At 40.8% G+C, this 25,657-nt stretch overlaps 1 protein-coding gene across 1 annotated transcript in view; it reads left to right on the top strand.

Moving 5' to 3' along the window:
- The window catches only part of plekha6 (pleckstrin homology domain containing, family A member 6), a gene marked incomplete at its 5' end in the record, with an annotated part of 64,877 nt that overhangs the window by 11,995 nt on the left and 27,225 nt on the right, over positions 1-25,657 (top strand). Inside the window, 9 exons of the mRNA XM_080890901.1 lie at positions 3,718-3,833; positions 12,032-12,430; positions 13,096-13,558; positions 13,781-13,867; positions 14,302-14,355; positions 20,758-20,829; positions 21,409-21,489; positions 22,334-22,483; positions 22,653-22,748. Of these exons, the coding sequence (XP_080747027.1) occupies positions 3,718-3,833; positions 12,032-12,430; positions 13,096-13,558; positions 13,781-13,867; positions 14,302-14,355; positions 20,758-20,829; positions 21,409-21,489; positions 22,334-22,483; positions 22,653-22,748 (1,518 nt within the window). The remainder of the gene's footprint in view (positions 1-3,717; positions 3,834-12,031; positions 12,431-13,095; positions 13,559-13,780; positions 13,868-14,301; positions 14,356-20,757; positions 20,830-21,408; positions 21,490-22,333; positions 22,484-22,652; positions 22,749-25,657) is intronic.

The following is a 25,657-nucleotide window of genomic DNA, read 5'->3' as shown; positions in this document are numbered from 1 at the left end:
ATAACTTACTATAACTATAACTTGTCTTATACAGGTGTAATAGCATATCAGAAAGTACAAGGGGTGGCTGTAGAGCAGGTCATCTACTGATCAGAAGGTTGGTGGTTCAATTCCTGGCTTCTCCTAGTCTGCATGCCAAACATCCTTGGGCTCTTCTAACCCCAAATTGCTCCCCGATGCATCCGTCGGAGTATGAATGTGTGTGTGAATGTCAGTTAGAAAGCACTTAGAAAATGTGCTGGTGTGAATGGGTGAAAGCACAAGTTGTGTAAAGTGCTTTGAGTGTTCAGAAGAGTAGAAAAGCACTATATAGAAACTAGTCCATTTACCATTTATCATATTCCAGGAGCCTGCGTTTCATTTCAGCTGTGTTGTTGTGTATTGTAGACTATACTATTTTTACTGTTTATCATGCTACTGTAACAGAAAAATGTCCCTTGTTGGATCAGTAAAATATTTATTTAATGTGGATAGCATTCATTTGAATAACACTGACTACAATGAAAATTTAGCTGTAACCACAAAAAAGAAAGTTATTTTACTGCTTTTATAGGAGCTCAAACCCAACCCAAGGACGTACCAGGCTTAGAGCTGCACTGTGGTTTTAGTGTTTTTCAGAGTGTTCAGTGGTTAGGAATTTTTTTTTCTGTTTATTGAGCTTCATTTATGCAAGTAATGTACTTAGGTCAAAGGTGAAGGGCACAGAAATATTTTATAGATGCATTAACATTTTGTTATATAAAATACAAAAACAATTGCATCCATAAGTATTTGACCTGATTTTGCCTCTTATTAAAAAGTGCTGAAGTTTAATTACATTTTTTGTTTAATTCAGGTTCTTTTTTTTTCTACTTTTGAAGAGGTTTTATGTAGTGTGCTATTGTCTGCTTCATCTCTAGTTCACTGAAGCATATTATTGCCACCTTAGTATTTTCTTTATTGGCTTTGTTTTTCCTTTGTTTCTTCTCTATTTGTTCTTCCTTTCTTCCGTCTTTAATTGTTTCTCATCTTTTGTTTATTTTTCAGTCTTAAGTTTCCAGTGAGGAAACGTGAAACTGGAAACCTTACTATGTTTTTGCTCTATTGTCATTCCATTTCTTATATTATCTTTTTAGCCTTTTCTTTTTTAATTTATTTAATTTTTTTCTGCTTCCCAATCTAATGCCTTTGCCTAAATGCATTTTCATTTTGTGTTAGTTTTGGTATTAAGTATAATAGCAAATAGTATACAGTAGATTTAAAAAGTATATTTGTATAATTGTAAGTAATACATTCATGATTTAAGAAAGGAGCAAAGAATGGAGGGATCAGTAACTTGTTCTCCTTCTTTCATTTTCTGCTCTAGAAAGAAAGAAAGGACAACAAAGAAGGGTTATACATACACGTACATGCACACACATGCTCTGCCCCAACCTCTGTTGCTAGGTTACTGCTGCGTCTTAATATTCAGCCATTTCACACAGTTGCATCACCCTCTGTGAGTGCTGGAGGTGGAGTCTCATGATGTTCCACCGTGGAAGGAAATGACTCTTGTTTATGAGTGACATCATGTCCTCTATCCACATTAGAGGACATCTTCTCTACACACACACACACACACACACACACACACACACACACACACACACACACACACACACACACACACTGCCCCAAGTGGAGCAGTCCACATATCTCGAGTCTTGTTCCTGAGTGAGGGGAGAGTGAACGGTGAGATTAGCAGACCGAATGGGGCACCATTTGCATCTGTTGTGGTGAAGAGAGAGCTGAGCATTAAAGCAAAGCTGTCGATTTACCAGTCACACATTGTGTTTTCAGAGGCAGTATGCTTTAAAATTAGAACCGCAAATGAAAAGGAGTTATGAAAAATGTGTCCAAACTAAATCTACATCCCAGAATTTAAATCGGACTGACAGATATGAGTTTCTTGAAATATGAAGAATTACCTGTGTAGCCAAAATGGATTGATTATGTCATTATTTGAAATAACTACAGTACTAGATAAAGCAATTATTAATATTTGGTAGATATTTAAAGCATTGTGATCCATAGTGCACAGTGTGTTGAAGCTAGAGTATAGTGCAGCATTTTATAAAGAGCAGTGACTGGTGGCTTTTGTCACAGCTAATCTTTTCCTCCCCTCTGTGTTTTTTTCCTCCCACTTTCATCTACACACATGAGGGCTTTGTCTTTTTGTTTTATTTGGAAACGCAGTTGGTAACAACATTAATATCCCAAAAGTTGTTTCTGTTCATCTGGACGTAGCGTTTTCAGTGGGAGAAACATTTTGTCACTCATCCAAGTGACTGCAGGTTTCCAAAATTATAAACAGTACATTTGCATAATGACTGAAACCAGCCCACTGAATGATTCATGGTCTGGTAGGTCAGTTCTTGATCATTATTATGCAAATTGGCATGACCATTGATCAACAACAACTGATCAATGGCCATGAGTACCATTCGCAGAGAGTTGGGGAATGGGTGCAAACACAGCATTGTAAGATAGTGAACAATACAGCATTAATATTTTATGTCTTACTCTGATTTAGAACTTCCCTGCCTGCAAGGAATGCACTATTATCTCTGTTGCACTGAACTGCATGCCATTTTTTCAGTTATTGTGTGTGAATGTGTGTATGAATGGGTGGATGACTGGATATGCAAAGCGCTTTGGGGTCCTTAGGGACTAATAAAGCGCTATATAAATACAGGCCATTTACCATTTATTATCTGTATGTCATCTCTATTCTCCATCCTGGTTTAGTTCATAAAGTTTCACTTTCACCTCAAGAGAACATGTAAGGATTCTGGCATGCTACTTAGCAAAGCTAATCAGAAACTATACCCAGGATAATACTGAGCTATTAGCACTTTGGACTAGTTTGCATTCTAATTTTATTATTAAACAAAACCACACTCTGGGAATATGATGGCACCACTCACCCACGAGCGTTTCAGAATAAAAAAGAAAAAAAAAACCTTTATTTTATTTTATAATTTTTATAAAGCCAGCTACCAATACTAATGCGCTTTTATTATTAAATATATTATTACATTTATAGAAAAATAATAAGTGTCAAAATTACTGCCTGCAGGATAGTAGTTTGTGTCACAATCTGGTTGTAGGAACTCAGGTGTTAGATGTCTCCAAAAAACAGTTTATTTACAGCACCAGTGCACAGTATATCCAGTGAAGGGAATCCAAAACTCCAGGGAATCACAGGGTAGCTCTCTCACGTCTTCTTCCCACACTCACACACGTTCACACGGCAGGGAGGTCACAGGTCTGGGGAGGAAGGTCTGAAAGCAGGAGAGAAGGAAAGAGAAGAAACGAATCACGAATCTCAAATTACTAAGCACAAGTTCACAGGAGCTGCGAGAAACACTAACATCAGTAGTACAATCATCCAGTGACAAGAGGAATTGTGTTCCAGCCTCAAATAGTGCTCCCGGTGATGACAGGTGATTGTTGTCAGGTGTGTGGGTCAAGGGCGGGAGCCCACAGTGAGCTCCGCCCAGGCAGAGAGGGAGAGAGAGAGAGAGAACCAAAACAGCACATGTAGCTTTGTGGGGCCGGCCGGGCAGGCACGGAGACCATGACAGTTTGAGACTGAGTTGAATGTGTTGCATCTCTTTGTTTCACTCTGCAGGTGTGGAAGGAAGAGGAGAAAAGTGAAAAAGGCAATTTAAAGCGTTTATTTGATTTTGCATTCAGGTGGAGCATGTCGGGACCAGGACATACTATTTCAGCACAGACAGCTATGCAGAACAGGAAGAGTGGATCAGAGCCCTGAGTGATGCTGCTGAGGTCACTAGTCAACCAAGAAACAGGTTTACACACACACATGCATGGAGCTATAAAGAGATTGAAAATGTGACATCATTTTGGGGTAAAACCGCAAAGGATTGTGGGTACGAGTGGCAAGCGGTACTAGCGCACGCAGGCTTTCACGTGAAAACAGTTACACAGCCATAAAAAGAAACACAAAGAATGGCAAGAAGCTGTTGTAGTATAAACTGCAATATCCGGTCGCATAACACTCACGGGAAGCGTCGTGGAAGAGAAATTGTTTAAGCCATGTTTCTGAAGTAACAAAGAGCCGACGGATGGCCTGGATTGCAGCCATTCGAAGACCAACTATACAATACAATACAATACAATTTTATTTATATAGCACATTTAAAAACCCGAAGGCACACCAAAGTGCTTCACAGTAATATGAAGAGTCAACTATAACGTCCCAGAACACTCCAGCTCACATGTTAGTCTGCTCCAAGCATTTCCACAAAGGTAAGTCTTCTGTTGTAGTTATTACGTAATTTATCATAACATAATTATTGATGTAGGTTACAATCAAGTCTTATATTGATTTGAATTGAATTCATTGCGCTATGCTGCTTTGTTCACTGTGGCTTTGCGGGCTATTATTTCTTGTGTTTTGTAAGAAAACCAGCCTACAAAATGCTGGAATGTGATCCAGACTGGGCCCCTCTATCAACCTGGGTCAGACCGAGTTTAAAGCTGCTACCACAGCGAGATTTGAGAGAGAGAGAGCGATATCAAAACAGCCACGAAAAGTCCTGCATATATGTGCCCAAGTGTTGTATTGAAGCAATCAATTGATGAATAACTGTTTTCCAGTATGTTGTTTTGCAATGGCTTATTTTTGTTGCATTGTTGATTTGTTTTTCACCGAAGCAGCTAATAAAGCGTGATGGAATACAATTTTGCCTCTTTCTTGTAAGATTCTATAATAGAACGAAACAATAATGCCAGTTACAAATAAAGACTATAATTGAATGAATTACAAAACACTAATTTTATTTCTAATAGATCTGAGAATGTTGTGTAACACTACAACCTGAAACGACAACTAGATTGCGTTGACCTGTACAGGCGATAAAGGGGGAAAAATTAACAACAGCTGTGAAATGGAATAGTCCAAATCACCAAAGTAAGTGAGTGAGTAAGTAAGTGAGTGTATGCACTCACACTTAGGACCATATAATAATAAATATTTGCGTGATGAAAGTTGGGCAGCACGCTAACGTCCTTACTCCACTCTGTATGCTTGTATGGGTCTTACCCTTTCACTCCTTTGATTTTTTTCCTCGTACATTTTTTTGCCTTTTCGTCACGTCTGTCTTTGTACGGAGCTGCCGTGTTCTCCTTCGTTTTGTACATAACAGTTTTTGGGGCAAATAAAATGCAAGTAGGGATTAAAACCGCAGAAATAACGATTACCTGTGCTGGAAATGCTAGCACTTGATGCAGTGTTTTGATTTTGTTGCCACTCGTACCCACAATGCAATGTGCGAAAGTCACGTGGTCTGTCAATCTCTATACATGGCACTTGAAAATATGTATATGTATATATTCAGCCATAGTCTATTGGGCCAATTCATTTGAACCTATCCAGATTTCCAGTCAGATTGGTGTGAATGCAAGCCAGGCAAGAGATAAATGGAAAATTTGGATCATGTTGTTATTTTGCATGAAAAGAGCAGAAATGTACAAAAGGTCAACTTATCCCCAAGGCCATAGCCAGGGCATAATTGTAACCACATAGCAGATCCATTTTTATCAGCAAATACAGACTCCTTTCCTAAAACCAGTGAATTGACAACTTGGTTATTGATCTCTTGGTTATTGGTTATTGATCTCTATCAGTCCTAACTACAGTACACAGTACAAGAGCCAAGGCTGTGAATTACTACAGAATAAATAGTGGCAGAGTTGAGTGGCACAATTTGACATGAAATGAAAAGAATATTTTAATGATGCAACTTAGCAGGTGAATAGACTTATGTGGCTCAGAAAATGAATGTTTTTGATCATATATTACAAGATCTGAGTGAGTATTTGTTCTGTGTCTGTTAGCTTGCCATCACCAGTGTGTGAATGTGTGCATGAATGGGCGGATGACTGGATGTGCAAAGCGCTTTGGGGTCCTTAGGGACTAGTAAAGCGCTATACAAATACAGGCCATTTACCATTTCACAATTTAGAAATGTTGATGTCACAGATCACTTTCATATTTTAAAGATTGATCCAGCCATCCATTCTCTCCCCCTTATCAGGGTCACGGAGAGAGGCAGGGTACATCCTGGACAGATTAACAGCTTAATGCTAATACTGATTAAATGCAGAGGTGTATAAACACATAGTGAGTGGAACAGGTGACTGAAGAAGAAATACTCATAATAGAAATCCCCCAGTAGCCTACACCTATTGCAGTGTAACGCGGGAGAGGAGGATTCAGGGTCACCTGGTCCAGCCCTAACTATATGCTTTAGCAAAAAGGAAAGTTTGAAGCCTAATCTTAAAAATAGAGATAGTGTCTGTCTCCTGAATCCAAACTGGAAGCTGGTTCCACAGAAGAGGGGCCTGAAAACTGAAGGCTCTGCCTCCCATTCTACTTTTAAATACTCTAGGAACAACAAGTAGGTCTGCAGAGCGAGAGCCCATCCATCCATCCATCCATCTTCATCCGCTTTGTCCGGGGCCGGGTCGCGGGGGCAGCAGCCTTTGCAAAGAGGCCCAGACCTCCCTCTCCCCAGCCACCTCCTCCAGCTTGTCCGGGGGAATACCAAGGCGTTCCCAGGCCAGCCGAGAGATATAATCTCTCCAGCGTGTCCTGGGTCTGCCCCGGGGCCTCCTCCCGGTGGGACATGCCTGGAACACCTCACCCAGGAGGCGCCCAGGGGGCATCCTTGTCAGATGCCCGAACCACCTCAGCTGGCTCCTTTCGATGTGGAGCAGCAGCTGCTCTACTCTGAGCCCCTCCCGGATGGCCGAACTTCTCACCCTATCTCTAAGGGAGAGGCCAGCCACCCTTCGGAGGAAGCTCATTTCTGCCGCTTGTATCCGCGATCTCGTTCTTTCGGTCACTACCCACAGCTCGTGGCCATAGGTGAGGGTAGGGACGTAGATCGACCGGTAAATTGAGAGCTTCACTTTTACACTCAGCTCCCTCTTCACCACGACGGACCGGTGCAGCGTCCGCATTACTGCAGCTGCAGCCCCAATCCGTCTGTCGATCTCCGGCTCCCTTCTCCCATCACTCGCGAACAAGACCCCGAGATACTTGAACTCCTCCACTTGGGGCAGGAACTCATCCCCGACCCGGAGTGGGCACTCCACCCTTTTCCGGCTGAGAACCATGGCCTCAGATTTGGAGGTGCTGATCCTCATTCCCGCTGCTTCACACTCGGCTGCGAACCGTTCCAGTGCGAGCTGGAGGCCTTCACCCGATGAAGCCAACAGAACCACATCATCTGCAAAAATCAGAGATGAGATTTTGAGGCCACCAAAGCGAAAGCCCTCCGCCACTTGGCTGCGCCTAGAAATCCTGTCCATAAAAATTATGAACAGAACCGGAGACAAAGGGCAGCCCTGGCGAAGCCCATCACCCACCGGGAACGAGTCCGACTTATTGCCCGCAATGCGAACCAAGCTCTTGCAACGGTTGTATAGGGATCGAATGGCCCGTAGCAATGAGCGAGAGCGAAGTGCTCTAATGGGGCATGGAACCCTGTGGAACTACATTATTAACCCTAGTCTGTGAAGACGACTCTCACTTTACATAACCAAATTGGAGTATATTAGATAGATATGATACAAACCACTGCAGTGCAGTACCTGTAATACCTACAGTGCGCTTTTATCGCTCTGGAGTTCCTATGCCCATCAACTCATCCAGCTCAATCAGGGCGACACCAAGTGAGTCCCATGCTAGCGAGAGATATAATCTCTCAGCAAACCTAGGTGTGCCCCAGGGCCTCCTCCTGGTAGGACATACCCAGAATACCTTACCTAGGAGTCATACTGGAGGCATCCTATTAAGATGCCTGAACCACCTTAACAGACTCCTTTCGAAGTGGAGGAGCAGTGGCGCTACTCCAAGGCCGTCTTAAGTAACCAAGCCCCTCACCCATCTCTAAGGCAGAGTCTTGCCGCTCTTCGAAAAGAAAAAAAAAATTTCTGCCAGTTGTATTCTTGACTTCATTCTTTCGTCCACTACTAACAGCATGTGACCACAGGCGAGGGTATGAATGTAGACTGACTGGTAAATCGACAGCTTTGCTTTAATGCTCAGCTCTCTCTTCACCACAACAGATGCAAATGGTGCCCCATTCGGTCTGCTAATCTCACCGTTCACTCTCCCCTCACTCAGGAACAAGACTCGAGATATGTGGACTGCTCCACTTGGGGCAGTAACTCTTTCCTTGTGACAAGTTATTGCTATTAACTATTATTTAATTTTATGGCTACTTCTTGTATTTACCTTGTGTTCCATCTAATTTTTGCTGGTCTTTTGTTGGTTTCAAGCAATATCTTATTGATTTTCTATTTCTTTTACCTCACTTTGCTTTATTTTTATTATCTTTTTTTTTTTGGGGGGGGGGGGTGCTATCTTTTTGCTTTTTTAAATTTATGAATGCTGTTAATAGTTATTATTTTGACCAAAGCTAATTTCAATTGAGGGTGTGTGGGAGTTTGCCCAACCAGTCTACATGTGTTTTGTGGCATTCGACCAGGTCCCTGGAGGAAACCTGTGGGGCTGCTTTGGGCGTACAGGGTGTCTGTCCAGTCGATGGAGGCCATTTAGACCCTGTACAACTGCAGGAAGATCTTGGTTGTATTGCCGGCAGTGAATCAGACTAGTTTATGGTGTATTTTTAGACTGCCAGGGCTGCTCTTTGTCACCAATTCTGTTTATAGTTTTTTTTTCATTAGTCCTTTATTTATCCAGGTAAAAATCTCATTGAGATTAAAAATCTAATTTCCAAGAGAGACCTACCAGCAAAAGCCAAAAATACATGTACCACATAAGTACATAACAATTAAAATAAATACAATATCCCATACAAACATTAAAAAAATGCAATAACTGATCATTATGAGGTATATTAGAAACAATCACACTGATTTTGAGTGGTTGCAGAGAGACTTCTGTTGATTAAGCTGTTTTAAATCTGGATAGAAAGATTCAAATAAAGACCCTGATGAAAGAAAATGCCCATTAAAGCAGTTTAAGATGTCACATTTTTCTGTTAACGTGCACACTGGCATCTCATTGGTAGTTATGTCCCCATGAGAAGATTTTCTTATTTTTCATTTTTTTATTATATCCAGAATTTTTTAGGGTCATTCAGATGTTTAGTTGTTTTTTAAAGACAGAATTCTGATTTGGCCTTTTTAATTATGGAGGTTGAACGAAGTCTGAGCTGTCTAAAAATCAGACAATCCGCTTCAGACTGAGTTTTTCTGGCCTGAGCCCAGGCAGCATCCCTTTTTTGAGGAGACTGGATAGCTGAGGAGAAAACCAAGGGTTGTTTCTGCACTTTACTCTAAATTTGCGCATGGGGGCATGTTTATTTATAATTTTGATAAAACTGCCATACAAATAATTCCATCTGAGCTCAACATCAGTGATCAGGTGGATTTTATTCCAGTTATAGTCCCATAAAACTCGAAAGAAAGCTTGCTCACAGAAATGCTTCAAATCTTATTTAAAAACTATTTGTGGTCTCGATTTTGGGACCTTCAGTTGTTTGACTACAGTTATCAGACAGTGGTCACTGATATAATTTGCAAAAAACCCAGTGTGAGAATATTTACAGTATTTACAGCGTGTCAGTTAAAACTAAATCTATAAGTGACGACTTTTATGGGCATTTAGGATTTGGATGAGTTGTAAATTAGTTGTGTGAGATTGTATGAATCACACATAGATTTAAAAAAGTCTGAGGCAGAAGACGACCAGTCCCAGTTGAACTCTTCAGCCAGCACAATTTCATCAAAATCTAATGTAGATAGTTTTTCACTAAATGAAATTCAAGCCTCACTACTAGCCGAGGGGTGTCTGTAACAGCCCACAATGGTGATAAAATAGCCTTTGAAAACCTCCAAAAAGTTGATTCTGTTCATCTGGACGTAGCGTTTTGTGGGAGAAACGTTTTGTCGCTCATCCAAGTGACTTCTTCAGTCTCAGCAGGTTTCCCCAATCTTATAAACAGCACATTTGCATAATGACTGAAACCAGCCCACTGATCATTGGTCATGAGAATTTGCATAATTAAGATTAAGGAACTGAACTTAATTAGGAACTTTTTTACATAAATTGCAAAACCGCCACCCTGGGGCAGTCGCAACAGAAAAGCCGTTATTGTGATGTCTGTCAGGAATTGATTTTGTAAGCCAGGTTTCTGTCACGGTCCGGGTCAGCGGCCGTGTGAAGAGTGGAAGGAGGACTCAAACGCAGCACTATTTCAGACGTGAAGGGTGATTTATTGACAATACCAAACATAAAGTGGAGATGGCAAAAACTGAACTCAGGACGAACTAAACTGGGAGAAACTACACAAAGGAGTGGCAAACCTGAACATGAAGGGAGAACAGCAGGGAGAGCACGCAGGGGATTTCACAGGGTATGAACACAGACGACGCGACGAGGAGCAGAGGAAAACACACACTATAAGTACACAGAGAGACACTGGGAAATCACACACAGGTGGGGGAAACAGCTGGACCTGATTAACCTGACGAGACAGGGGAACACTAACACCAGGGACCAATAGAGGGAGCACAAACCCAGAACCCAGTATCTAAAATCCCAAACACAAACCATCCCCAAACAGCCACGAATAATAATGAAAGTAATAACAATAAAGAACATAAACACAAAGTCACTGAGTCATGGCCACAGGACCATGACAGTACCCCCCCCTCAAGGGCTGGCCCCCGACAGCCACAGAAACACACCACCTGCGGGCGGCAGGGGGCCCAGGACGGAGGGACCGGGCCATGACCAAAGATGGAGGCCCCAGAGTCCCAAAATAAGGCACACAAAACTCACAGGGGAGCAGAGTCCGAAACACAGTTCAGGTGGCCGGCCTGGGGCCCGATAACACAGGAGGCCAGGCCAGGAGGCCTCCTGAACTGTCCCATCCTGGCCTCCAACTAAACATCATTGCCAGACCTGGCCCACATCTGGCTGACATACACCCTGCCATGACACCAGTCAGTCAGAAGTGCCAACTTGATGCCGGATCCAGGCCAGTCCTGTTTCCTATGAGCCTGGGCCACATAAACCAAGCCACAATCTGGCCAGATGTGGCATGCCATCACATAAACAGTGACCCAAAACCCATATCTCTATGACATACCACTTACCATGCCAGAAGTCAGCCAGCAATGGGTGATGGTGGAACCTGGCTGTGAAAAAATATCTAGACATAGCTAAGTGATAGCCTTCAGGCTTCATCAGGTGGTGACCACCAGTTTGCACTGGAGCTTTTTGTGGCCGAGTGTGAAACGGCGGGAATAATAATTAACACCTCCAAGTCTGAAAGGGCAGAGCACCGACTGCAGATCAGGGCCGAGTTATACCCCCCAAGCAGTGGAGCTGAAGTATCTCACGTATTTGTTCCCAACTGAGGGGAGAATGGAACACTCCCTCACGTCATCTGTCAACATGAGATAATACAACACATGAGCTCTGTTGTGGCAATGAGAGAGCTGAGAATAAAAGCGAGGATGTATTTTTACCAGGCAATCTGTGTTCCTATTCTCACCCTATGGTCACAAGCTCTCATTAGTGGATGAAACAATCAGGTTGTGGACACAAGTGGAATAAATTTCTTTAGAAGAGTGGCTAGGCCCTCCCTTAGAGATAGGGTGAAGAGCTTGGTTATTCAAGAGGGACACAGTGTAGAACGGCTGCTCCTCTACTTCTGCTTCTGTGCCAGTTGAGGTAGTTGGGCATCAGACTAGGATTCCTCCTGGACGCTTCCTAGGTGAGCTATTCCAGGCATGTCCTACGGAAAGGCCCTGGAGCAGGACAAGTCCCTGGCACATACCAAGGACTCAGCAACAACAGAAACTACTATTATTAAATAAATAAGTGGGGTAATATCGGTAACAGTGACTCTTGACTCTTTGGTGCCGTACTCTGCTTGATCTTTTGGTGTCAGATCCAGTGCTGTCCTAATTCTCATTCATTCTTTTTCTTCCAAATACCCAGGAAACACCAAGATTTTATCAACCACAGCATGGAGACAAAGCCTCATAACTCACAAACACAACACTTATGCTCTCACATAAATGATAGAATGGAAGGGAAAAGTGAAGAAGCTGAAGGGGGAAGAACAACTCCTCCTCCTAGTGCCATGCCCCTCAACAGCAGTAGTAAACCCCCTCCATCCAACAGCCACAATGGACATCAACCAGCTGAGGGACATGAAGAGCCAGGTGTTGGTTTATCATATGAGCCCAGGGAACAACAGGAGAATGTGGTGCTGAGGAGAGGTTTTGTCCCAAGGACAGCTCCAGAGAGGTTGGCCCAAAGAAAGTGCTCAATGGCTCAACTGCAACAGTGGGTCAACCAGCGGCGGGGCATGGCCTCGCAAGAAGACATCAACAGGTAGCTCAATTTAGAAGAGAAGAAATATAACTGCTCTTTGTGTCTCCAGGTCTTCAAATATTATAAGTTATTTACTATGATTTTACACTGGCACAGTGATCATTGAATTACGTGCACACTAATAATGTAAACTATCAGAAATACAGATTATATACATTATTGTTGATTATTTTAATGGAATAGAAAACCTTTCAAAAACAAATATTAAAGCAGTGCACAACTTGTTTTGTAAGGCTGTTTGAAGAAGTGTTGGTTCTCAAATGATTTTCTATAGTTTTCAGACACCTTTGGCACTAACCAAATTATTCACACTTCTTATTTAATCCCAAAAAAATATTATCACACTAATTTCAAAGATCCCATAATTAAATAAAACCTTTCAACTGTTTTTATTTTCATCTTTTCTGTTTTGTATTGTTTGTCTATAACTGCTATTTCATGAGTAAGTTTCCTTTCTGTGTTTCTAGAAAGACTTAATTTGATTTGTTTTATGAAAATGTAATGTATATATATAAAAATTAATGTGTATTTTAAAAAGGGAAAAATGTAATTTTAGTCTTTATCCTATTGTGTTTCTTAAAGAAGAACTAGACCAAGATAAACTTTCACACATTCAAATAGTTTTTCATGTCGGAAATATTCTCTAATTTTTCCTGTGCTTTCAGGCCACCCTCTTACTATTCTGTGAACCAAGAAGTCTCAGCTGGCTACTATAACTTTGTGGACGAATACTCTTTGTACCTACCAGGGGTCCGACCAGACAGCATCTGCTCTATGTCTGCTGTGGGGGGCTATGACAGACTATGGACTATTGAGCAAAAGCGACACTCTCTGAGGGATGAACCCCACCGGTTGTACAGGAAACAGATGCCCCAAGACCAATGGGGGCCACAGTACTATGGTGGAATGGAAACATCCATGAGGAGCCTGTTTATTCAGCCACGCTCCAAGTCTGTGCCCAGATCACCATCCTCATCATCGAGGCGGCCCTATTCACCAGCGTCATGCACCTATGCCTCACCTGCTCGATCACTATCCAATGGTTTTGACCGGTTTTCAGGGAGGATGAATGAAGATGCAATCTATCCACCAGTCTACAGTCTGAGAAGATCTTTCAGCTCCCCAAAGGTGAACCGGTTTACTGTGTTTGTGTGTAGCTTTGAGAAACTAATGTTTGATAAGTCTTTGAATAACATTTATCAATACAGAAAGTCAGCAGGGATAAAATCAAGACTCTCCAGTTTTGATATAGTGACACCATATTCATCTAACACCACTCTGACACTCTCACTCACCTTACTTCTATTTTGTCCTTTCTTCTTTCTATGTTCTCTTCCCTACTGCCTTTAGTATAACTACCATGGTGATAGGAGATCATTAAACCAAGGATTATACCACCACAACTACCCTGTTTCCCCTTCTGTTCACAGTAAAATGGTATGTGCTGCAAAAGTATGTAAATTGTACTTAATGCACTTCATGCTGTGGCATATGTAACTTTGTATTGTAAATGCTGTCAGCTGTGGGGTCTGGCATTAATTATCTGTATGTCCAAGTAGAGATGTCTGATCCATTTTGGTTACCTTGGCTTTGGGTATCTACTGATAATAAGCAATGATTGGGTACCATTAATACACTGTATTTGTGATTGTGAAAAATAAACTAGGAATGATATGCAAAGGGGACATTAAGGATGACTTTCACATTTTGGTCTTGTTTTTAAAGGAACTTTACAAATATATATTTATTGCATATGCATTTATTAAAACAATACATCATAAGATCAAAATAATAAGATAAAGAGTTGCTATCTATACAATATTTGTCTTTTTGATTTCCACGCTTGCCACCAATGCTGCTGCTTGGTTCAGGAGGATATATTAGATTTTCAGCTCCAGCGCAACCTGGATTACCTAGATCAACAGGTAGGAGGAAACATACAGTAGTGTTTGCCAATAAATACTTTATACACACCATTTTTCATAATTCTTGACAGTTCTTACCTACTTTACTGCCCTTTAAAATCTCTTTTCTATGTTTTTTGTGTGCTTCTCTTGTATAGAGTATCTTTGGCTGTCCATTAACTTCGAAAATATGATTCCTTTATAACAGTTCAAATATTGTTCCAGTTGTCCTGTCATACAACTTTCTTCTCTGGTCTATAATCCAAGCTTCAGTTACTCAGGGAAAGCTCTCTATTTGGGATGGTCCCCAATTTTTTCGAGCACTCACCCTCAACAACAAAGTAGAAGTAAGGAAAGTAGCAGCCCCTGAGGAGGCAGGCTTCAGTTGAGACTAAACGTATTTATAACACCACCATAACAACAAAATGTCATTTATTTTGCTCTTTTTGTATGGTATAGTGTCCTAAATAGTCAGCCTAATTTAATGTGTTGCCTACCTTCATTTCTTATTGAAGTCAAAATCAAATTAATGTATTGGCTGTGTAATGTGGGATACAGACTTTGGAGATTACATACATGAAAACTCCCATTTTTATTTATGCTTTGAATTACAGTGGAACCCCGACTTACGAAATTAATTCATTCCCGAGGGTCTTTCTTAAATCGAAAATTTTCACAAGCCGAAGCATCCATCGCGCGTTTTGACTGAGGCGATGCTGCACGATAGGCTATAGGCTAATTGCTAACTAGAACAACAATATGTCATTCAAGTGGAACAGCGAAGCGCAAGTACGGAAGCCAAGGGGTTGTCACATGATTCGAAAGGCATTGTGGGCATTGTAGGCTCAGCCAATCAGAGCCAGCGTATTTTGTTACTTGGGCATTTTGCCGTAACACGGGCAAAAATATTGACGTTCAGTGCCTTCGTAACTTGAATTTTTTGTGAAACGGGGTATTTGTATGTCGGGGTTCCACTGTATTTGAAATTTTTTGACACCAACAAGTTGGGATGTCCTTAATATGCTCATCTTAAGTGCACAGTTCTGGTTATGATAGCTGCTGTCCACCTACAGTTAGGCCCATAAAAGTTGACACAATTTGTGTAATTTATGTCTCTGTACATAACAACAGGGAATTTTAAATAAGAAAAAATGAAGTAAAGGCTTCAAGACCTTCAACAAAAGTACTGAATTAACTGTTTCCAGCCATAGTCCCACATTTTCAGGGGTTTATAAGTAACTATACTAAATGCTTAATACTTGGCTGTTTCTGTACCTGAAGGTTTGAACCGCCAGAGAGCATAGCCGTGTAAACCTCAGAATTCATCCTGCCAATTCAATCAGCAGTCACATCATTATCATCATCAGTAGTGACCTGCTTCCAAATGCAGCCATACATGTCCATGCCATAACACCTTCAACATGTTGGAAAGATAATGTTGTTCCTTTAGTTCTCCATACTTTTCTCTTCCCATCAATCAGGTACCAGATAATCTTGTACCGGAATATTGTTTAATCTATCCAAAAATTGTTTTTGTTCTCTTGCTTAGTGGCAAGTGGCAGACCACAGTAACATCCCTAAAAAGGATTCAGTAACCATCACAGTGGCAGACATCTCCAAGAAAGTGTCTCAAGCATGAAAAGTTACACAGTACCAGGCCCTAACATGATTCTAACCTACTGGTTAACAAAGCTAATTACACTCCACAAATGTCTCTCAGCACAAATGAACCAGCCGCTAATGGATGAGATACACAGAGAATGGCTAACTGAAAGACAGACAGTCCTGATACCCACGGATCCCCATGTTGCACCGGTCACATCCAACTACCGACAAATAACCTTCAGCTCAACATGGAAGCTCCTGTCAGGCATCATAGTAGTTAGCATGAACAGGCACATGCAGAGGAGCAAGAAGGGGACTATTATGGAAAGACAGGTCTGTGCACCGCATCTACCACTGGCAGATAGAAGACATAGCTGATGTCAAGAAATCCTACAATGGCTAGAGAATGCTAGACTCAAAGAAAGCACAGAGGAAATAATCAAGACAGCACAGGAACATACTCTAAGCAAAAGATCCCAGGTGCAGGCTGTGCAGAGATTCCCCCAAGACAAGCAAGTAACAGCAGGGCGCAAGATAATCGCAAGTAGGGAATACATGAAATGCCCTAACCAAGTGACTAGCATAGTATACAGGGATATCTGTGCTGGGTATGGCCTGGAGGTCCAGAGGTCAAACTACCCTTGTCTTGCCTCCCAAGGGTAGTTGAGATTGACCAACCTAAGATCCTGTGGGACTTCCAGATACAAATTGATAAACAGCTGATGGCTAATCAACCGGACATAGTAGAGGTGGACAAGCAGAGGAGGATGACACCAGTGATAGATGTAGCTATACCAAATGATAGAAACACTAGGAAGTAGGAACATGAGAAACTTGAGAAATAACAAAGAGAGAGGAGTTCAAAAAGACCGTGAAGGGAACAGTAGTCCTCATGCTGGTCCATGCCAGTGCGCTTGAATGAGAGTACCCTTAACACTACTGGGTGTTTTTGAAATGGCCCACTGGTTCACCAGCTCACAATCAGAGTACGATGCACACCAAATGGACTGGACTGGTTCTTATATAACGCTTTTCTACTCTGAGCATTCAAAGCGGTTTACACATCTTGCTTCACATAAGCACTTTTTTTTATATGCTATTTCTATGTAAGTGCCTTCTATCTAACATTCAGATGCATTCATACTCCGATGGATGCATCAGAGAGCAACATAGGATTAGTATCTGAACCAATAATTAGTAGGCGACCTGCTTTACCACCTAAGTTACAGCGTCACTGGTGCATGTCCTCCCAAATCCCCGGCCAATGAAATTGGGCCATTATTCATTCCATCCATCCATCCATTTTCTTACACTTATCCTGGACTGGGCCGCGGGGGCAGCACCCTAAGTAGAGAAGGCCAGACCTCCTCCAGCCTCTTTTCTAGGGGAACACCAAGGCCTTCCCAGGCCAGCTGAGAGATCTCTCCAGTCACTACCCAAAGCTCATATCATAGGTAAAGGTAGGGATGTAGACCAACCAAGAAATTGAGAGCTTCGCTTTTACGCTCAGATATCTCTTCACCACAACAGACCGGTACAGCATCCGCATCACTGCAGCAGCCGCACCAATTTGTCTGTCAATCCCCCGCTCTCTTCTCTCCTCACGCATGAAAAAAACCCTGAGATAATTAAACTCCTCTACTTGGGGCAGGAACTCATCCCTGACCCAGAGTAGGCACTCGACCCTTCCGGGGCCGATTCTCATACCCGCTGCTGCTCTAGTTTGAGTTGGAGGCCATCACTTGATGAAGCCAACAGAACCCCGTCATCTGGTGGACCAGCGCTGGCCCTTGGTCACCACCAGGGTCTTGCCAGCAATGCGTACCAAACTCTTGCAATGGTTGTATAAGGTTTGAATGACACCCCATACTCCTGAAGCACCTGTCATATGTGGTCAAATGCCTTCTCCAAGTCAAAACACATGCAGACTGGTTGGGCAAACTCACATGCCCCATCAAGTATCCTCCATAGCATGAAGGGCTTGTCCAGTATTAAAACCGCATTTTCCCTCTTGTATCGACTAACAGACGGAAAATCATTTCCAACACCTTGGCATCTAGACCCAGGAGATTTTACCCTTCCCCCCAGGGTGGAAGCAAGCAGACCGTCCCAGGCTCCGCAGCAGCAGGGAGGCCCCGCATCCCAGATCCCAATCGGACGGCCAACACCTCCTTCCAGCCCCCCCGCCCCAATGGCCAGTCATTCCTTTTGAATAATTTTTTAACCCTGTCCAGCCATCGGCAATTCGCTGCCGCCTGCTTGAAGTTGTATAGCTGGCAGTTCCACCACTGTCTGGACTAGCACCTCCAACTAGTGATGTGTCGGTCGCGAACGAAACGGCTCTTAGAGCCGGGTCTTTGAAGTGAACGACGCGAGCCGTGGTTTTTTTTTCTTCTTTCTCTCACCCTCTCTCTTGAACTTTTTTTCCGCTTCACTTCGCACGCGACCTGTGCTTTGCGCTGGGAAGAGGGGGGAGGGCTGGTAGTTACACTCTTAGTAGCACAGGAACAGAGCGGGAGGGAGAGATAGAGAAAGAGAGCCAGTGACAACAACTTCACATTAAAAAGGTATAGTAATGGTCCACAACTATTTTCAGTTGCGGATGATAAAGGATTCAGAAAGTTTATTCATGCAGGCCCATATGACAGAGAATGTACATCTTCTTTTTGTTTTTATATTTTAATTTATATTTAATTGTGTTGTGACTTGCAGTGTTTTATGTTGTTTTACTTTAAATTTGTTTAAAAGGAAAAATCTGAAAATTTAAATAGTTAAAAGTTGAAATGTAAATAGTTGGTTTTTGTATTATATGATTTCTTTTTAACATTTTATGTGGAGTGAATAAACAAAAGTATATTTAAAGTATATTTACGGCACATACAAACCCCGAAGCACGTAGAAACTCCAAAACACGTAAAAACTCCATAGCACATACAAACTCCGAAGCAAGTACAAACCCCGAAGCACGTAAAAATTCCAAAACACGTAAAAACTTCATAGCACGTACAAACTCTGAAGGACGTACAAACCCTGAAGCACGTACAAACACCAAAACACGTAAAAACTCCAAAACATGTACAAACTGCATAGCACGTACAAACTCTGAAGGACGTACAAACCCTGAAGCACGTACAAACACCAAAACACGTAAAAACTCCAAAACATGTACAAACTGCATAGCACGTACAAACTCTGAAGGACGTACAAACCCTGAAGCACGTACAAACACCAAAACATGTAAAAACTCCAAAACACGTAAAAACTCCATAGCACGTACAAACTCCGAAGCACATACAAAACACAACAGAAGTGCTCCATGATGCTAGGCGCAGTGTTGAGCTTTTGTTACCTAGTGGCTACACAAGCCAGGAAGTACCAACGACTGGATTTGGTGTGTGGTAGTAACAGGTAAATGAAAAGTTTTTGAATTATTTGAATATATATGAGTGCTTGTGTATAAATACACAAACAATACACATATGCTTTTAATTGTGCAATTTAAGTGATCTAGGTAGCTCTGTTTTGGAAGTTCAGTTAACGCTAGAAATGTGTTTTGGAGTTTGTACGTGCTTTGGGATTTGTACGTGCTTTGTTTCAAGGGGCCACCGTATATATTTATATATAAGCATATACAAATAAAACCACTTTTTTTTTTACATTACTAATTCCTTTTCTGCATAATTTTATATTGTTGTTAATAATAAATTAAAGCAACAAAACAATCTGAAGAGCCGCTTGGGACCCGAAAGAGCCGGCTCTTCTTAGTGAGCCGAGCCGAAAGAGCCGGTTCTCTAAAAAGAGCTGGAAATCCCATCACTACCTCCAACTGTTGTGGAGGTCATCGATTTGTCATCACACTACTGGGTTTCAGCACCACTAGCACTAAGGAATAATGGTGACTGCTTATTTTATTGTACACTCAACCCCTCCCCTGCAGCTGAGATTTCACTGAAGATATACATGGAGAATCAGCTGAATTCAGGTCTGATTCACTGGCATTTATGGCATTAAAATTAAAATGTGCAAGCATAGTGACAAGAAGATCTCTAGAGTGAATTCAACATAACTGAATGCTGCACTTGGCAGGATATTTGAGCCACAGTTGTGAAAACTGCTAATTATTTATAGTCGTAGTCCCAAAATATATCAAACACTCTCGTGTGTGGCCAGAACATTGGTTGCGATACAGATTTGTTACTTACAATCTTAATGTCACCACCCCACAACACAAACAGGATTTAGTCAATCCAAAAGCAATCCGTGTCACGCTCGTCTTTTTACCCCTTCTGCTGTGATTATCGGGGATCCCATAATTTGAAATATTGGTTTCGTTAATGTGGTCACATGTTGTTTTACTTTTTTCTCTCACACTTCTGAATTGCTTATGTTTAAGCTCAACCTTTACATTACTGTTTGCTTTCTAATTATTTATCACCCTTTTAAAGGGGTGAATTGAAATTTTTAGAAAAAAGTGGAAATTTATGATTTTGTTTTATTTTATGTACTTGTTGGTTTTATTTGTTTTTGTTGGTATGTAATTTTAATACAGTCATGTTGACTAGATTGAAAACCGTTACATAGCTCAATTTAGTCAAGTTTAACAGTACAGGAACTGTTGATCTCAGAAAGAACATAACCATTGATCTCAATAATTTTGTGAATAAATAGAATCATTGAGATTTTATTTCAATGTAAAGATGTAATTGGGCTTTACATTACTTTAATAAAGACCAGAATATATATTTTAATTTTGTTTTCGTCTCAGTGGAACAGTATACAGTCTCTGATTGATAATGACAGGCAAATCATTTTTTACAGGTGCCTCCTTTCCAGGATATAAACTACAGAGAACTGCATCCTACACTGAAACTCAATGAGATCGAAACCAGTGTAAGAGTTTTGCATTCACACCCAAATGATGTGCTTTTTATTTTTTTATACAGTGCATGGTGAGAAGTATGTGAGCACTCATTTCCCCATGTTTGTATGTCCTGTAGACTAGGAACCTAATCTCAATTTTACAGTCCACAATAATCTCCAAAAGTTGATTCTGTTCATCTGGATGTAGCGTTTTTGAAAACGCTACGTCCAGATGAACAGAATCAACTTTTGGAGATTTACTTTCCTGGATGATTGAGAATGCATCAAGAAGTCCACAATAATATATTTACAATATAGTTTTCCTAGTTTTTGCATGAGGGTGAACATTGTCAGTAAAACAATAAAAAATATAATTACAGTAACCCTATTTATTAAATGTCTGAAATCAGTTGCTACTCAGTTTAGTGGTTGAAACTAGAAGAAGCAGATTAAGAGTCACATATTGCATACAAATGTGATGTTTTTGTGCACATATATACTATGCTGTATATTTTTTACTGACATATACACACTGCTGTCCTGTCTTTGTTTTATATTTCCTTCCTGGTGTCTCTCAAATTCACAAAATAACCACTCCTTGTTACACAGAAGCTCTTGGGGCGATTATGTGAGCAGAACCAGATTTTGAAAGACCATGAGGCAGTTGTCCACAGACTGAGAATGAATAAGGTACACAATTTTCTTCGGAAATGTGACATTTTATTGTGAAATTCTTAAGAAACGCTTCGTATGAAATCACTGGAGTTTTTTAATAGCTACTGAACACAGCAATGTACTACTGTCATGGTAAAGGAAACCCATAAAGCCTTATTTGTCCTAACCATATTTGAAGATAATATACTTTATATATCAGAGGAAAGCAGTTTAACTCAGTACATTAGAACAACCTAGCTATTAATACAACCTTACCTTTAGTCAACACTTAATTTGTGGTGACTTCAAGCTGTATTTTGTGGTGTTGTTGTACGGGACCTCTTTACACTGAAAGTTGTTTTGTTTTTCACCACCCTGGCCTCTTTTTTCATTACAGTCAGCACGACTTTGAAACAAATGTATTTCAACTGGAGGAATGTCTCGTGCCTATGTGGATTCTGAGGGGATGCGTCGCTCTGGCAAGCTTTGAAAAAAGTGTTATCTGTTGTGTTTTAACCCAAAGCATGATTTTTTTCTAACCCTACCCAAGTAGTTTTACTCCCTGCGGTGAGGCTGAATTGTTCCAATACAACAACCCCACTAACTACAGCACAATTAATGACCACAGAGTTGAATCAACGTCTTCTGACTCTTGCGTTAAATTAGTGCACAATGTAGTGTTTCTTCTGGTCAGTTAGCATGTATCGTAGCTAATAATTTCACTCATTTATTTATGTGAAACCATTATAACCTTACATCCGAATATTTAGATGAAATGTGTATGTTCTCTTAAATAGATCAACAGGGATGTTGCAGTGCACTGTCTATTTACTAAATAAGCAGAAAAACTAATTTTCAACAAAACACTTGCTGTTACCAGGACAGCCTAGAGGAAGCACTGTTGGCTACTCATCAGGAAATGGAGATATACCATAACCAGCCTTTAATCATGGAAAAGCTGCAGTTCAAAAAGGAAACCCAGCAGAACCAGCTGATTAACATCAGAGGGGAGCTCTCCCAGGCCTCCAGTGTGAGTTCAGTAACTTGTCTGCATTTCAAAAAATGCACAGCTCCACGTGATTGTGCAATGTACATCTGCTCATTAAATGTTCTATTTGTTATATGTCTAAATCAAACAGTCTGAATATTGCTGACAGTATAAATAATACTATTTTTATTTTATTTTGTATGTCTCTCAGGCTTTAACAACTGCTTGCATGGAGTTTGAAGCATTAGAGGATGAGGCCAATGCCATCCATGGAGACCTGTGGGAGCAGCTTAATGCTGGAGGACAGGTAAAAGGTCACAATGTAATATAATACATATATTATTAATATTATTATTAATATAAAGCGCCTCGAGGCGACTTTTGTTGTGATTTGGCGCTATATAAATAAAATTTAATTGAAATTGAATTGAACAATATCATCATATCTGTAATCCCCCCCCCCCCCTTTTTAATTAATCATTATTTTTAGGTTATTTTACAGTAAGAGATTATCTAGTCATAATTATTCAGCCAGCCACCACCATCTACTTTTTTTGATTTGTAGTAACTGTCATTTTTTCTTTATTTGTCTGTTTTGAATGATTTTTAATGATGACAACAAAACAAAAAACGAAAACAAGACAGCAGAGGTTTTGATGTGATATAAGTTAATCTAAAAATCTGATTAAATATTTTTACAGCAACTGGCTATTATAGGGTTTTTGCAACCTTAGGTCAAAGGAGGTTGGCTGGCTACATTCTGTTGATTTGTGTCAAAGTGACACTGGAAAACAATTTTAAATATTAAGCTTGTGTGAATTACATATAAGTAATTCCAGAGGCTAATTTAACAAGTTTGTCACTGTGTGGAAAAAATGAGATTAAATTGAAAAAGGCCAGATATGCAGGATATGCACATTTTGTGATTAATTTGGAACGTTTAAATTAAGCAAAGTGAGCCTGCTTTTTCTGCCAGTTTCTAATTATTAACTAAACAACGTTTTATTGACTCTCTCAATTGATAAAAATCCAGTAATATCAACACCTAAACCTAAATCTCACTTTAAAACAGAGTCCGCTGCTCACCAGTCCTACAAGCACTTGCAGCCCATTTGTTCATTGTAATTTCTGACACTGATTTCCTAATCTAATCTCTTTATGTTACCGGCCCCTCCTTTACCTTCCCTGGGTGCACCTTGTGGAACAGAGTTTAGTGGGGGAGAAGTGGTTGATAAAGATGAACAAACACAAAAAGGTGGAGCTGAAAAGCTGAGAGAGAAAAAGAAAATAGAAATAGATGCAGCAAACTCTCATATTCACTGACAGTCAGGTGTCAGGGCTGTTGCTGCACTGTCAACAGTACCAGCAACAACTAGTAACCAGCCCTCGCAATCCCAAGAAGTGCCAGAGAATGGATAATTGAATTTTCAATTTAATTCAATTTTATTTATACAGCAACAAATCACAACAACAGTGGCCTCACGGCACTTTATATTGTAAGGTAGACCCTACAATAATACATACAGAGAAAAAAACAAAAACAATCATATGACCCCCTATGAGCAAGGACTTTGGTGACAGTGGGAAGGAAAAACTCCCTTTTAACAGGAAGACACCTCCGGCAGAACCAGGCTCAGGGAGGGGCGGGGCCATCTGCTGTGACCAGTTGGGGTGAGAGAAGGAAGACCGGATAAAGACATGCTGCGGAAGAGAGACAGAGATAAATAACGAGTATGATTCAGTGCAGAGAGGTCTATTAACACATAGTGAATGAAGAACAAACACCCAATGCATCATGGGAATCCCCCAGCAGCCTACACTGATTGCAGCATAACTAAGGGAGGATTCAGGGTCACCTGGTCCAGCCCTAACTATATGCTTTAGCAAAAAGGAAAGTTTGAAGCCTAATCTTGAAAGTAGAGATAGTGTCTGTCTCCTGAATTCAAACTGGAAGCTGGTTCCACAGAAGAGGGGCCTGAAAACTGTGGGCTCTGCCTCCCATTCTACTTTTAAATACTCTAGGAACAACAAGTAGGCCTGCAGTGTGAGAGCAAAGTGCTCTAATAGGGTGATATGGTACTACAAGGTCATTAAGATAAGATGGGGCCTGATTATTTAAGACCTTGTATGTGAGGAGCACAATTTTGAATTCTGGATTAGCAGTCCCAACAACAGAGTGAGGATGAGATGGAAGAAGGTATAATTGTCATGGTCAGAAAATAGATGGTGGGATGTAATTAGAGCAGGAGATTCCAGCAAAAAGTGAACTACTTTGTCAATAAGCGACTGCTAATAGCTAAAGATTAGCTTTTAATTGTGACATGTTGCACTGTAGTGTAACTAAGGTCCCAACCCAACAACAACTGTACAAACCTGATTAAAACAGAGGGAGAGGCAGAAAATATGTGCACAGGAGGAGATTAGGGCAAAGTGGACACACAGAAGGACTGGAGTACCATGACAAGTAAGCCAGCAGTCTAAGAACAAAGTGGTAGACTATGAGGTCTTTAAGATAAGATGGGAAGCATGTATAATTTAAATAGAACATATCCTTGCACATAAGCCTGTGAACTCTGTAATTAACCTCATTGTATGAAGAGGACTCCACATTAATATGAACAAATTTGAGTATATCAGATAGATATGATTCAAACCATTGCAGCACAGTACCTTTTAATACCTGTGACATGCTCTGTAATAAAACGCAATGATCAACAGTATCTAAAGCTGCACTGAGGTCAAGTAAAACATGCACACGGTAAGTCCACTGTCAGAGGCCATAAGAAGATCATTGTGATCTTCAGTAATCATGTTTCTGCCTTTTTGAAGCTCTTCAAATAAATAGTTCCTCTGCAGATGAGCAGTTAGCTGTTTTATGACTGCTATTTCAAGAATTTTTCAGATAAAAGGATAGTTAGAGAATGTCCTTTAATTAGCTAAGACAGTTGAGTAAAGTGATGGCTTTTTAAGTAATGGTTTAATCACTGCCACCTTAAAGGCCTGTGGTATGCAGCCCAGTAATAGGGACTGATTGAGCGCCTTTATATGATTAAAGCATTAATTTATGGTAGTATTTCTTTGAGCAGTCAGATGTTATGAATAAATAATTCTCTAACGGTTAAAAATCTTTGTGTAATGAAATTCATAAAGTTGTTACTGGTTAAGGTTAAAGGAATGCTTGGCTTAACAGAGCTATGACTCTGAAAATAAACCTCT

This window comes from Rhamphochromis sp. 'chilingali' (assembly GCF_963969265.1).
Source record: "Rhamphochromis sp. 'chilingali' genome assembly, chromosome: 9".
NCBI lineage: Eukaryota > Metazoa > Chordata > Actinopteri > Cichliformes > Cichlidae > Rhamphochromis > Rhamphochromis sp. 'chilingali'.
The sequence above is the reverse complement of the archived record's forward strand: the minus strand, read 5'-3'. Positions and strand labels throughout refer to the sequence as shown.